This window comes from Brachionichthys hirsutus, chromosome 17, assembly GCF_040956055.1.
Source record: "Brachionichthys hirsutus isolate HB-005 chromosome 17, CSIRO-AGI_Bhir_v1, whole genome shotgun sequence".
NCBI lineage: Eukaryota > Metazoa > Chordata > Actinopteri > Lophiiformes > Brachionichthyidae > Brachionichthys > Brachionichthys hirsutus.
The window spans coordinates 11,614,866-11,629,175 of record NC_090913.1 but is presented as its reverse complement, the minus strand read 5'-3'; the positions used below and the strand labels follow the sequence as shown (position 1 = coordinate 11,629,175).

The 14,310-nt window shown below is 51.4% G+C and overlaps 1 protein-coding gene across 3 annotated transcripts; it reads left to right on the top strand.

Moving 5' to 3' along the window:
* Nucleotides 1-210: 210 nt before the first annotated feature.
* On the top strand, nt 211-9,962 carry LOC137906442 (noelin-2-like). 3 transcript variants are annotated; one of them, XM_068750705.1, is made up of 8 exons: nt 211-334; nt 2,582-2,754; nt 4,699-4,854; nt 5,507-5,726; nt 6,127-6,233; nt 8,966-9,142; nt 9,218-9,391; nt 9,493-9,962. In XM_068750705.1, the coding sequence occupies exons 1-8, from the start codon at nt 211-213 to the stop codon at nt 9,811-9,813; spliced, it is 1,452 nt and encodes a 483-aa protein (XP_068606806.1). In that variant the 3' UTR covers nt 9,814-9,962. The 3 variants fall into 3 exon arrangements, with proteins under 3 accessions (XP_068606806.1, XP_068606808.1, XP_068606807.1); XM_068750707.1 differs by having other exon boundaries at nt 211-348; nt 2,605-2,754; XM_068750706.1 differs by having other exon boundaries at nt 211-354; nt 2,605-2,754.
* Nucleotides 9,963-14,310: the final 4,348 nt, after the last annotated feature.

The window sequence follows — 14,310 nt, the reverse complement described above, 5'->3', positions numbered from 1 at the left end:
CTGTTTGCAGGAGCGTCTCCTGCAGCCGGAGCGGAGCGGCGGGTTCTGCCCCCCCGGGATTCTACCCTCGGACCTGTGGCAGCGGCGGGACCAGATCCCCCCCCCCCCCCCCCCCCCCCGCAGCGCCGCGGGACGCTCGTCAACAGTCTGGATCGCGCGTGAGGAGCCCGCAGGTCGTGTGTGTCTGTGCGTCGATGTGTGCGCGTCAGCATGAGCGTCCCCATGCTGAAGATCGGCGCGGTGCTCAGCACCATGGCGATGGTGACTAACTGGATGTCCCAGACGCTGCCGTCGCTGGTTGGGCTCAACGGAACCGGCGTGTCTCCAGAGGGCGCGCACGAGCGCATCGTCAGCGTAAGTATTCCGTATTCAAACCACGTGATCCGTCGCGGCCAGAGGCTGCGTCGGTGTTCAGATGATTTGATTTAGGGATCAACACCTGCGGGAACGTTTAGAGCAGCCCAAAAAACAAAATCAAGGTTCTTAGAAAAGCTTCCTGAAACGGAAACATGGGAGATGAATAAATAATGAACGCTCACATGAGTCATAACGGACGGGGTGCAGCCACATCCAGGAGGTAGTCGCGCCTTCTGAAGGGATGCCCCCCCCCTGGACAGATGCTGATCATTGTGCACACAGGCCTCTTTACGCATCATAACTGCGTTCCTGTCTTTTGGGGTTTTTTTTATTTTTTTATTTCCAGGCTCTTGGGTTTTGCATGATTTATTTTCTGGCCGGAGACGCACCTCACAGCTGCTATACACGTGCACTTTGCAAGTTCAGCAAAGTGCACGCGGTCTCACGCAGCTCCACGCCTACGCTCAAGCACGCGTACCGGAAATGAAAGGCGCGTCTCCCGGTGGAGACGTCGGAGGTGAGGTGAGGTGAGGATGTCGCTATACCTGGCGTTCACCTAATCGATGCTGCTCTGCCTCCTCCTCTGGGGGGGGGGTTACTTCATCGCCTCCTCCCTTCACGTGCAGGAGGGGTTCATTTGTTTTATTCCAGTGCCGAATCAAGTAAAGATATAAAATGGGGTAACTTTTGGAACCCATCGTAGCTCGATCGTAACCATTTGTGTGATCCTAAATTAAATATGCAACGTTAGAAAACAGAGACGCCTCGTCAAGCTGCGTTTCCTTTAATGACATCAAGCGGTTTACACAAACAATGCTTCTACTGTTATCCCATCCACGTCCTCCTGCTTTAACCCCCCCCCCCCCAGGTTCATTGTGAACGGGACTTCAAGGTTACGCATACCGAAACCCTTGATTGATTTATCAGATGTCTCCCTCCACGCCTCCTCCTCCTCCTCGGGCAGCTTCTCTGCGACAGGCTGCAGTGTGTCATCCATGCTTTTTACACGGTTCCAAAGTGTTAGAGCTAAATGGGTCAAACCAAAACACCTGCATAAGCAGCTCCAAACTCAGGCCATGATTCCACGTGTGCTCTAATTTAACATGTGGATCCCTGCAAGGAACAACTTGCCAGTGCTGCCTCAGATCCATCCCAGAGAACCCTCCGTTATTGAATGCAGAAGCACATATCATTAGATATTCCAGAAGCTATTGAAGGCATTTTGAATCCTGCAAACTTGAAAATCACATCAGCAAATGAAGAAAAGGTCAAAATACGCTCTGCAGCTTTATGTTCGGCTGCGTTTGTCAGCTTCAGTTACCGGCCGCGTCTGTTCTTTGTTCCTGTGTCGCTTTTTAAGGCCCTTTCATATAAAATCAGCACCAAGAGTGATAAAAAAAAAAAAAAGCATTCAAATCTGCTCCTGAAGAATCAACGCGAATACAAATGAAATGTGGATGATCTATAGGGCGTGCAATTTATTCTATACTCCAAAGGAAGAATTATTCCAGTGGCCGTGAGGTTTGACCGTTTCACTTCATCTTTTGCTTGCTTTTATATTACAATTTAATCCAATTCTATAAATGTTTTCTGACGGTTTGAACACTCTAACTGAATGCAGTGTTAGAAAGCAGGTCACATGAATGGTTGCTGTGCAATGACTCAGGGTGTCTTTGTGCACGCCACAAAAAAATAAATTCACATTAACAAAATAAAGCAGATCTCTTTGAGGGGGGGGGGGGGGGGGGGGTCAGGAATGTGATTTCTTTTGCAGAGGCTTAAGTTTTGCTTTTAAAAACCAGCTATTTTCACAGCCTAAATTATTCTACAGCTTATTGTCGCTCTCTCTCTCTCTCTCTCTCTCACACACACACACGCACTCCTTGATGAACACATTTACAGGAGGCAGCGATTCTCCTGCCGCAGTTTGCACATGATTGAAACCCGATCGATGGCCCGAAAGGCTGGACTGAACAGAACATGATTTAATTCCGCCCCAGCAGAGAATCTGAACGGTTCTGCTCAAAATATACCGTCAATCTCCTGCTTGTGTGTTTTTTTCCAGCCAATCAAAGAATTGTTCAAAGAAATAATTGAGAAGCTTCAGTTATTTAACTGCATTGATCATTGATCGCTCCTTTAGCGGTCTGAGTTGGTTTAACTGTGACAGGAAATGCCTCTCAAGCCGCCCGCGGCTCCACGAGGGACTTTATCCACTAACACTGAGGCCGCTTGTTCTCCACGCAGGGCCTGTACCCGGGCTCGGACGAGGGCTGGCAGGTGTACAGCACGGCCTCGGACCCGGACGGCAGGTGCATTTGCACGGTGGTCGCCCCGGCCCGAAACCTCTGCAAGCGGGACCCTCGGAGTCGCCAGCTGCGCCTGCTGACCGAGCAGGTAAGGAGGGCGTGTTGGGGGTTCGACTCGGGATGAAACGGACACACACACACACACACACACACACACTCAGGCTTCTGATGCATCAGTAGCTGTATCCCCTAAAGACCCCCCCCCCCCCTCCCCCCACACTCATTCAACATGCCAGAGGACTTTAGACTCAAAGGATGTGGGAAGGAAACTCTTTGTTCTATTTGCAGGCTGCAGCTCTGTGTGTGTGTGTGTGTGTGTGTGTTCATGTATGTGTGCGTGAGGGTGTGCACGTGGCACCTTTCCCGTCACTACATGCGTGTGTCTTGAGAGAGGACCAGCAGCCACCGTCTCCCGCCAGCGCAACGCTCGCACACCGGGTATCCCATCCAAAAAGACAGCGAGCCTCGTTTTGGGGATTCGAACTCGCGTCTTCATCCACGCCTGGCGCAGCTTTCTGTTCTCTCATCACGAGATAAGAGATAAGAGATTAGCTCTATTCGGAATGACGGCTTCTCAGAGCTCCTCAACGTGTTTCTGGAAGTCACGCCTCGATCCTGCTGCGAGTGTGTGTGTGTGTGTGTGTGTGTGTGTGCGTGCGTGCGTGTGTGTGTGTGTGGGTTTGTTTGTTTGTTTGTGTATCACTTTGAGCTATCTGGGTCACATTTTATCGTGTGTTTGTGTTACTCCGTTGGCTGCCAGAGGATATTTTAAGCATCTTGTCGTGTTTCTTGGCGTGTAATGAGATGGCGTGTGTGTGTGCGTGTGTGCGTGTGTGTGTGTGTGTGTGAGAGAGAGCCTCATGTTTAAGTGGATCTCGTGGGACGCCACTTAAATGCAGAAGTGATTTCTCTCGTGACTCTCTTGAGTTCATTTCTCTATTTCTCCGTCCTTTAAAAGTGAGCGGAAAAGCATTCCAGGTTCAAGCTGATGATTCCGGAATGGCTCCAGCGTTTGATGCTCCTCAGAGGATGAACCCTGATGACGTTTTAGAAAGCCTTTTTAACTGCCAGATGAAAGTTTTCATTTGTCCAGTGCTACCATCCGCCTCAGCGGCGCAGCCAACCTGTGAAGGTGATGATGATGGCAGCCAATCATCGGCGTGATGGCATTAGCATTAGCATTAGCACAGGCTCAGGAGCCATTCGGGAGGCTGGAGGCGCTCCATCTTCATGATTTATGACGGCAAATAATTAGATGTGTGTGACAGAGTAATTAAAACACTTTGAGGTCAGGCACGCACACACACACACACACACAGGTGCACAAACCATTTTAATCATCTAAAACGTGAGCATAACGTCTAAAGAGTTAAATGAAGTCTGTGTTTCTCCTGTGGATTAATCAAATGAATGGCGATAATAGGGGAAGTAATGTAATATAAAATATTATATTAAGTTTATAATAACTCGTGTTCAGAGCTGCAGCAGCTGCACATTGAGTGGAGTTTTTATCTCTAATCCAATGAGGGAATATTTGATCCACATCAAAGATTTTTAGAATAAAGTTTTAATATTACGAGGGCAAAGTTGGGATTAAATGGAGGAATAAAATCTCAATATTTCAAGAATAACTGTGAAGTTGCAATTCTAAGATAAATGAGTCGGAGCATCCTGACAGGTAGTCTAGGGTCCATAAATACACGCACGAGTATCTCATCTGGCACCGCAGTGTTCAAAACGTCAGGGCTTTGAAAGGATTTATTAAAAAACTGGGTCTGGAGGAGGAGGAGGAGGAGGAGATGGAGGAGGATGAGGAGGAGGGGGAGGAGGAGGAGGCTGTGGGTTGTTCCGACTTTATTCCCTTCGTTCGATTCCTTTTCTGTGTGTGGCACGAACGCTCCATCCCAGGAAGCAGAGATTTGACCGATGGCTCTGTCTCCGGCAGGTCTGAAAGATGCTCGAGACGACAGGAGGCATCACTCCTCGCTGGAAAGCAGGATGACGCAGTAACCGTTGCCTCCTTGTGGCTCAGGTCCAGAATGCGAGTCAGTCCATGGAGGTGTCGGACCTGCGGACGACCAGAGACCTGCAGTACGTCCGAGACTCCGAACCTCTGCTGAGGGGCGTGGACGGACGCGTGCACGCCTACGTGAGCAACCCACGCGCCCTGACGTCCAAAGGCCTGCAGGTGCACACACACGCATGCACACATGCACACATGCATGTACATTAATATGAATGAAGACATTTGCATAACAGAAGCAGAGGATGTGTGTTTGCTGCTAAACGTGCAGCGATGGGAGCTCAGATTATTCCTGGCTTGGGTTAGCGTGACGGTTTATTGAGGGAGATGTTCTTCCCCTTCTTCATCCGGGAGCGCTGATCTCATCAGACACGGATCTCTGTGCCACGGCGGCACCTGGAAGGCACGCGGCGGAAGATTCTCTCCAGAGCTGCTCAGGATGAAAGGCTGCGTTTCCCCTCCTTGTTTGACTTCACGTCTGAAAGTGGTCTGATGCGGCTGCACACCTGCACCTGCCTCCAGCCCCCACTCCTGTTAACGCCTGTCTGAACAGCTGATGGAGAGACACGCCCCTGTTGTGAATGGTCCACCTGTCCAGGGTGTCAGGAAGGAGGAAACAGGCGCTCTTCACCTGGGTCGCCGTGGCAGCGGAGCGGCCCGGCCCGCAGCTGGAGTCGGAAAGGACGGCTGCATTTATCCGATTTAATATTTCCTAAAACAATATTCATCGGCGCCGTTCCGGCTCGGCCGCTGGAGAACGACGGACTCCCTCATCGTTCGGATCATTTCTCATCTTTCTGCCCCCCCCCCCTCTCAGGAGCTGAAGGGCCAGATGTCTCAGCTCCGGCCCCTCCTGTCGGTGGTGGAGCAGTACAGGCTGGACCTGCAGGCGCTGGCCTCCCTCCGGCTGGAGCTCCTCAACCTGACCTTCATCCTGACGGCCGTCCAGGAGGAGATCGGAGCGTTCGGCTACGAGGAGCTGCAGCAGAGGGTGTTGCTGCTGGAGACCAGGCTGCACCGCTGCATGAACAAGCTGGGTACGTGCACGCTAACGGGGGGAGGGGGGGCACGCCACACCTCTCCGTTTGGGGGCTTTCATCAGAACCAAGGCAAACTTTTAAAAGCCCCATTTCAAAATGTTAAGTGCCTCGAGCTTTAGCCACTCCATCATTTAACGTGTTCTTCCGTGCCGCCTGCTCAACTCCTCCTCCAAATCTCAAGGAATTCATTTTGTCTCGCCGGTGATTCGGTGTTCCGTCTCTCCGGCCGCCTCGAGGTCGTCTCCTCTAGTTTCACGCGTGTGGACTGAGCAGGCTCCATTAGATCTGCTCATAGAGAAGCTGAAGCTGAAGCTGAAGCGTTGTCATGTTCCCCGTCCCGGGAGCTTCTGGATGTTTGCTGTGAACCTAACCCCATCCTTCTGCCCTGGCCCGACAGGCTGCGGCCGCCTGACTGCAGTCAGCAGCCCCGTCACCGTCAGGGCGTCGGGGTCCCGCTTCGGCTCCTGGATGAGCGACGCCATGATTCCCAGCTCGGATAACAGGGTAGGTGAACCGTTCGGAAGTTTCCCTCGTCTCCTGCGAGCTCCGCTATTTCCTCTGTTTCCTCCTGTCCACGTCTCCTCCACATGCTCGAGCATATTCAGCTGGTTGTCAAGGCGACTGTCTCCCAGTTGCTGACTGTGATTTATATCGCCATGGTGACCGTTGCCTGGTCCCCATTAAAGCCTCCCTGGTGATGAGTCGGAGCTATTCAGTAACCTCCTGGTTACCGGTGTGAATGTGTGTTACCATAACAACAAGGTTATGGGTGCGGGCTCTTTCCTGCCCCCCCCATGTCTGTTTTGGGACCGACTCTATTGTAAGTAATGTGTTTTATGTAAATGCAGGAAACGATCCTCCTGGATTTGCATCATAAATAACCTGCTGAAACATAAAAGTCACTTTTACGCCCTTCTTCTCTGCAGCCTTTAAGCCCCCCCCGTGGAGTTTCCTCTTGTACAAACACAAATATTTTCCATTAACTGCGTCAAACAAGAATTCTCCGTCTGTATCCTTAAAGCCGGAAGCATGAAATATTTCCAGATGTTGGTCTTCTTTTCCCCTTCAAGCACGTTTAAGGGATTTTCAATGTCGATGTCAAATATCACCGGAGAAACGCGCCTGCGCTCCGTCATCGTTTAGTTTCTGCATCCCTTTTACATCCTGTTCTGAGCCCAATCAATCAGAGGAGTAAAACCATCCAGCGGAGCAGCCTTAACGTCCCGTCGGCGCTCCGATCCCGATGAATGATGAAATCCCCCGCAAGTTTACGGCTTTTACAAAAGCCTTCAAAGCCTTGCTAACGACTTCTACCGGGTTGCGTTCGATGTCATCGGGTGTTTAACGGATGCGTGAGAGCTCGCCGCCCTTTCAAACACGAAGCGGAAACGTGGCCGCTTGAATTTTCCATGATATTAAATGGATGTGGAACAATAAGCTTAAAGCATCAATGTTCCTTCTGGATGAAAGCATGAGCGGGTGACGTCCGTGAACGCCGCCGGCGCGCACGGCGAGAGGCCTCGGTGACCTTTGATATTTGTGAAGGTCGTTCTGAGGCAGCCGCTGCTCATCACCAACCGACTAAAAAACATTCTGTTTCTGCTTCTAAGATGATTTCCTGCCATAAACCCCGTCAGAGAATCGTAAATATCCTGCATCTCCTCAATGAAGGCGTTTGGGGGGGCCCCACACACACACACACACACACACACACACACACACACACACACACACGTGCACGGTTGCACCTGTCGCTGTGTCAAAGAACAGCTGCTGAGGTGTGAATTTCCCCCGACCTGTCAGGAGGCCTCCATGATGGTGTGAGAGGAGGAGGAGGATCTCCTCATCCTCCTCCTCCTCCTTCCAGATCATGCTGGCTTTGCATCCTGGCTTGTTTTCCTGACAGGAATAAAGGACGGATTCTTTCTGTAAACCATAGAAAGCAGAAACAAACACGAGACTCGATCACAGAGAAAAGTTGTGTTTTAATGATCGTCCCGTAAAGTCTTTCACGCTTACGTTACAGATCTTTATTGCTTATTTTCTGGCTCATCCACTCGTTGCTCCCGTTTTTTACGCTCACTAAATGAATTCAAGGGTTTTCAGTCAATGAAATGAACACGAAGGAAATTGAAAGCTGGCCGTGTGGCGGATGAACGACCTGATATTTGCACATTACTGAGGATTTTTTTCTCCGTTTAATTACACGATGAAGATATTACTTCATGGCCTGCGAGTATTTCATCGGGATAGATGTGAAAGTAGAGCGTGTTTGTTTTTATTTGCACCATTTATCGCTGACTGGCGCCTGGAGCCGGTTTAAATCAGAAAACAAAGGGACCCACATTCCCAGGAAAGGCACGGAATGAATCCGGAGAGGCTCCATCGGATCATTTCAGTGAAGTGGGAATAAAAGAAAACGGGAAGAAGAGCTTCCAGTGAGATGAATGGAACCTTTGAATGATCGGTGGCTCTCTCGCCTGCGCTCTGCTGTTTCTTTATTTCATACGTTTCACCTCTCCGGTTAATTAATCCTCCGCGCCGCCGACACTCCGTTTCCCTCCCATCTCTTCTCTCCTTCCTCCTCCTCCTCTTCTCCCGTCCCCTGTGTGTGTGTGTTTTTTTTTTCCCCCCATTGCACCTTCTGTTTTCTATTCTGCTTCACCAACGGTGAAAGAGAAAACCATCGAGCAGATTTAATTAGCTGCAACGGGCAAATGTTAACCCATTAAGCGTGTGTGGGCTGAACAATCTGCACCGTCTGCAAACCAAGTCGTTTTAAATGAGGAGGCCGGTTAGAGGCTCGCCACCGGTTTCGGGTGTCGTCTTTGCGTGTCCGCTCGGGTCGGAGCTGCAGGTCAGCTCGACTGGCGTTTGCACAGTTCTGGTTCAGGAAAGGAAAGAAAAGAGAGAGACACCCACTAAAGAATTTCATTTCTTGAGCTTCTTTCATCTCTAAAGCCTTTGTTTACACCCCCCCGTTGCCACGGCGATTTTATCAGAAGGTCTTTCTGTCTCTGGTTGCTGGGGTTGGGCGATGTTTGGTGTGAATACCAGCCGAAGCAGGATCTCCGTAGGGGCGTGTAACACCGACAAAAATTATATTCATCAGCTTCGCGCTGCATTCAATGCCGACCGGTTTCCGTGGCAACGCCCCGTTTTTTCCTCCTGGGCTGCAGGACCGAGTGTTAGCTCGGAGCTAAACCCCCCCCCCCCCCCCCCTCTTCGTCCGTCAGGTGTGGTCGATGGACGGCTACTACCGGGGCCGCCGCGTGCTGGAGTACAGAACCATGGGGGACTTCACAAAGGGCCAGAACTTCGTGCAGCACCTGTTGCCCCATCCCTGGGCGGGAACGGGTCACGTGGTCTACAACGGCTCCCTCTACTACAACAAGCACCAGAGCAACATCCTGGTAGGAGAGCCGGCCCGAGCGGCGCCGGAGCAGCAGGGGCGTCGCTCGCTGACGGCTCCGCGTGTGTCTCTGCAGGTCCAGTACCACTTCCGCTCCCGCAGCGTGTTGCTGCAGCGCAGCCTGAGCGGCGCCGGGTACAACAACACGTTCCCCTACAGCTGGGGGGGGTCCTCGGACATCGACCTCATGGCTGATGAAATGGGGCTCTGGGCCGTCTACACCTCCATCCCAAACGCTGGAAACATTATGGTGCGTGCGTGTGTGTGTGTGTGTGTGTGTGTGTGTGTGTGTGTGTGTGTTTCATGACTCTCTCTCTTTCATGTCTCTAAATGAACCCTCTCCGCCTGCAGGTCAGCCGTCTGGACTCTCGCTCTCTGGAAGTCCTCCGGAGCTGGGACACGGGCTTCCCGAAGCGTAGCGCCGGGGAGACCTTCATGATCTGCGGCACCTTGTACGTCACCAACTCCCACCTGGCCGGCGCCAAGGTCCACTTCGCCTATCACACCAACTCATCCTCGTACGAGTACACCGAGGTCCCCTTCCACAACCAGTACTCCCACATCAGCATGATGGACTACAACCCCAGGGAGCGAGCGCTGTACACCTGGAACAACGGACACCAGGTGCTCTACAACGTCACGCTGTTTCACGTCATCCGGAGCGACGGCTAGATCGGCAGGGGGGGGGGCAGGATCACACGCACACACACACGGAGGTCAGCCGGTTTCAGATCATTCATCTGCGGTTACTTTGGAAGTCCTTTTTGGAATTCGAGGTCCACTTGTAGAAAAAAACTAAAGAAGCAAACCGTGAACTGAATTTTAACTCGCTTTAAACTTGACGTTAGGGCGACGAGCCCGGCGGCGGGGCGATGTCCCGGGTGTGTGCAGTCAGCATGGTTGTTTGTTCATTAAATTGTACTGTCAAACTTCGTCCAGGCTGTTGTTTCCTCTGTCGGGGCAGGGAAGGTCACTTTGGTTCCTGCGTTCCTTGTGCAAACAAAAAGATGCAAGCATCGCCGGGACAATGGAGGAAATCAGTAGGAACGCACCAAAGCATCTGATTCTAGCGCTGGCAAGCTGAAACCAAACCATACAGGATGCAAAAGCATCCAATGAGTTAGCTGCTAACCGCCGCTAGCCTCATTTGGTCCTGTCCCGCTGCCTCGGGCTCCAACTTTCACCTTTATTTCTGCGGACTCAGACTCGAAACAACGATGACCCGTCTTTGATGTGTTTACACAGAACAGGGGAGGCACAAAGAAAGGAGCAACCGTCCCTCCTCCTCCAGTCAGGAGGAGTAGAGGGGGGGGGACTCACCTCAGATGACTGATTGCATATGATAGCTGTCTCTTAAAATATGGCCGGGAGGGGGGGGGGCATGCAGAAATAGGTCACAAAATATAGCAGCCATTGATTTCAGGGGAGGTCCGTGGGGGGGGAAGCAAGCGGCGTGGGGGAGAGAGGGGGAGTCGGCTCCAAAAATACAAAATGCATGTGGCAGGCAATTTAGATTTTTGTGGCAGGCTGCCTGCAATAAATAAATGCATGAGACATGAGGTAGGCCTCGTGTCCAGACACACGTTTACAGCGCACGGACGTTTACAGTGCACGGACGTTTACAGCGCACGGACGTTTACAGTGCACGGACGTTTCCATCGGTTCTAATAGAAGCGAGCGGCGCCACGGGCGATCCGAGCTCAGATGGGAACGTCAGTCCGAGTTTGCTGCAGGTTACTCTGCAGGTTATTGAATGAAAGGCGCCAGAGATCACATCCATACTGCTGATCGAGATCAGGAAACTGCACACACACACACACACACACACGTACACACACGGAACATCAAACACATCCCTACAAAGGAGAGACAAGAGACAGAGGTCCGTCTGAGAATGAATGGAAACACCGAATCGATGCAAAAAGACGAGGATAACAGAGACTCGGACGCATGCGGATGCAATCGTAGGAACATCACAAATGGTTGTCCTGTTGCCATGGTGACAGCGATGATGTGTGTAACAGGTCACATCCGCATCCACTGGCTTTGTTTTCTTTCTTCCTTCCAGCTGATTTGAGGCAATTAAAGGAATCAAAACGTTTTTCTTCCCGAACTGATGTTCATCAGAGGAAATCAAAACATTTCCACGGACGCATCGACACCGGGAAAAATCCAATCTCACGTCTCAATAAACTGTGAAGGGCCATTTCCGTTCACAGCGAACTTTATCACGCGTGTTGTCTCGTTCTCTTGTTGCACAAACAACAGCTGTGCACTAAAATAGTCCCCTGAACGCACCATGGTGACACGTCCCCGCAGCCGCCCTGATTAGCCCCGCACCGAAGCCTCCTTCTAGGAACACTGCAAATGATCCTGCACGGACAAGATTTAAAATGTTAGATAACGTGAAATGAACCATTTTGTTTTGAAACTTATTTTCTAGATTGCCTTATTTTAAGTTCTTGACAACTAAAAGCATTTTTTTAATGCATGAATTTTCTTTCATGAATATTAAACCATTTTCTCGACTTTATTTCTTGTATATCAACTCCTAATGTTTCATAAAACAACAGTGACGCGCATCTTTACGCGTGTTCTTCACACGCGTAAAGATGCGTCCTCCCTTCCGCGCTGATTTATTGCAGCCTGGTCCACGCACGGGATTTACAGCTCGTGACGTGATCCTTGCAGGCACGTTTACTTCACACTTTGGCGCACATTTGATTTCTGACACGAGAGATATTACTGGAATGACGTTGCAATACCAGAATGCATAAATTGTCCTCCCTCCTGCGCTTGGCGAGGGCCCATCCGGTTTGGCACGGCCGCTGCTGCAAGGTTCCCTTTCTTGGCTCATATTTTCCGCGCAGAAGAGCTCCTCCGGAAGACCCGACGGGTTTCCGCGCAGGGATGCGCAGTCACGCAGCGCGCGCCCACGCACGTCCTCCGACAAACTGCTGAAGCAGATGCCAGATCGATCATTTTTACCTTTTTATTTATTCATCGCCGCCTGTCCATCAAGATATTGGATCTGTCTCCCCGGTGGATATCATGAATAATTAACTCCTGTTGAAGGGGATCACCTGGGGGGGGGGGGGGGGCTAACCTTCTCCTCCTGAATGTAGAAAGGGAGGGGGGGCAGCACAGCAGCAGAGTGGATGTGGAATTCTGAGAGAGGAAACAGAAGCACCGAGTGTTGTTGGCCCACAAGGTTAAAATCGGAGGAAACTCTCTTCTATCTCCACGTTGCGCTCGCTTCACGCCCAGCCCAGGCCTGCCTTTGGAGTTATTGATTACGTTTAACTGATTTGGCTCGATCGTCTCTCGGGGGTCTTCATCAGCGTCTTCATCTTGTTGGAGCGCCAGGTTCAGAACTTTGACTGTTCCCTCAGCGCGCCGCTTCCCACCAATCAATAGGATTCATTCAATCAGTGTTAATATTGAGTTTTATTTGTAATGGGATGAAAGCGATGGATGCTTGGCGGCCGCCATGACGCTTGTGCAGCCTTTTGCTAAATGGAAACTGCTGTAACCATGCCGACGTCTCAGGAACAGAGGCTGAAAGTGAGACGATGCAGCAAGAAAAGATCAAAAGGTCATTGCAATTCTCTTCATAATTCATAGGTGGCGCTCTCATCTAGAGGCAAGACGCGCACGTCTCACCCCAGACGCCCCCGCCCCTCCTCTCCATCTTCCATCGGTTGTTAATTTGCCCTTCGGTCACAACAAAATCGATGTAATCAATCAGTAAAATGAGTAAAGTCCCCGCGGAGCCGCTTTCAGGACGCGCCGCGTGGAACGTAAATGTGCGAGGGTTGGCTGCATGGGAGCAGCTTTCCCTCCTTCCTCCCCCGCCTCGCCGGCTCGTCGTGACCCGTGATGGACGGTTACTGCAGTCCGAGCGCAGAGCGGAGAATCACAGGTTCCGTTCGGTGTCCTGCAGAGGGAGCTAATCTGTGAATCGGGTTCTTCTTGTGATGCTGGACCTGAAAACACCTGAAAGGAAATCACTAATATCTTCACCTGCGCCTGAACAGCAGTTTCCTGGGCTTGAGCTCTGGGATGCCTGAGGATGGATCATCGATATTTGATTAACGCGCACAGCTGAGGTTCGACACGTTTAATGCGGACGCGTGGACGCGTGGCCGCGTGGACGCGCACGCAGAGGTGAGGTGAGCCGCCTCGTCGTGAGCGTTTATGGACGCAGAGGTTCCTTTTCAGCCAACGTTATTGATTTCCTGTATTACTTCATCCCTCCCTCTCCCTCCCTCTCATCCTCTAATTCGATCTCTGCATTGAGATGCCCCCCCCCCCCCCTCATCCATCAGGGCATCGCCCCCCCTCTCCTCTTATCTCATGACTCTCTCACTAATTAGCCCTAAACGAGCCCGGAGGAACCAATAGCAGGCCTCAGCACCTGCATATCAATGAGAGGCACAGACATGCACGCATGCGCATGGGTGAAGTCTGGCGTGTGTGTGTGTGTGTGTGTGTGTTGTGCGTTTGCTTTTGGCAGAGTGCACTGATTATACGAGCGAGAGAGAGAGAGAGAGAGAGAGTTCTTCCTGGGACAGTGTGTATCACAATCATCTGTTCCCAATAAAACACACATTTCCTGTGTCCAACTGAGATGCAAGCTGGCCACACGCACACGCACACGCAGGCGCACGCACACACACACACACACGCACACACACCTGCAAGGCCTATCAGGCGAATGACATTTCTCCTCTAAAAACCGATGCACACAATTCAGTGAAACTTCACACGTGCACTGCAGCTCTTAAACGTGCGTCTCATGATGGCTTCTTCTTTGGATGGACAGGTTTCCTCTTTTGGAGGGTCGGTGGTTGGATGCACGGTCGGTGGTTGGGTGCACGGCCGGTGGTTGGATGCACGGTCGGTGGTTGGGTGCACGGTCGGTGGTTGGATGCACGGTCGGTGGTTGGGTGCACGGTCGGTGGTTGGGTGCACGGCCGGTGGTTGGATGCACGGTCGGTGGTTGGATGCGGGCATCACGTTCCACACAGAAAGGTTATTTCATCATCGCTCCTTCCAGCTCATATTCTGTAAACAGACATGAGCTGATATAATCTGTAATTCCAGAATACGGAGAGATCTTCGCAGCTGGAAATGGGAATGTTAATCCACCGATTCCCGCGGTTCTAT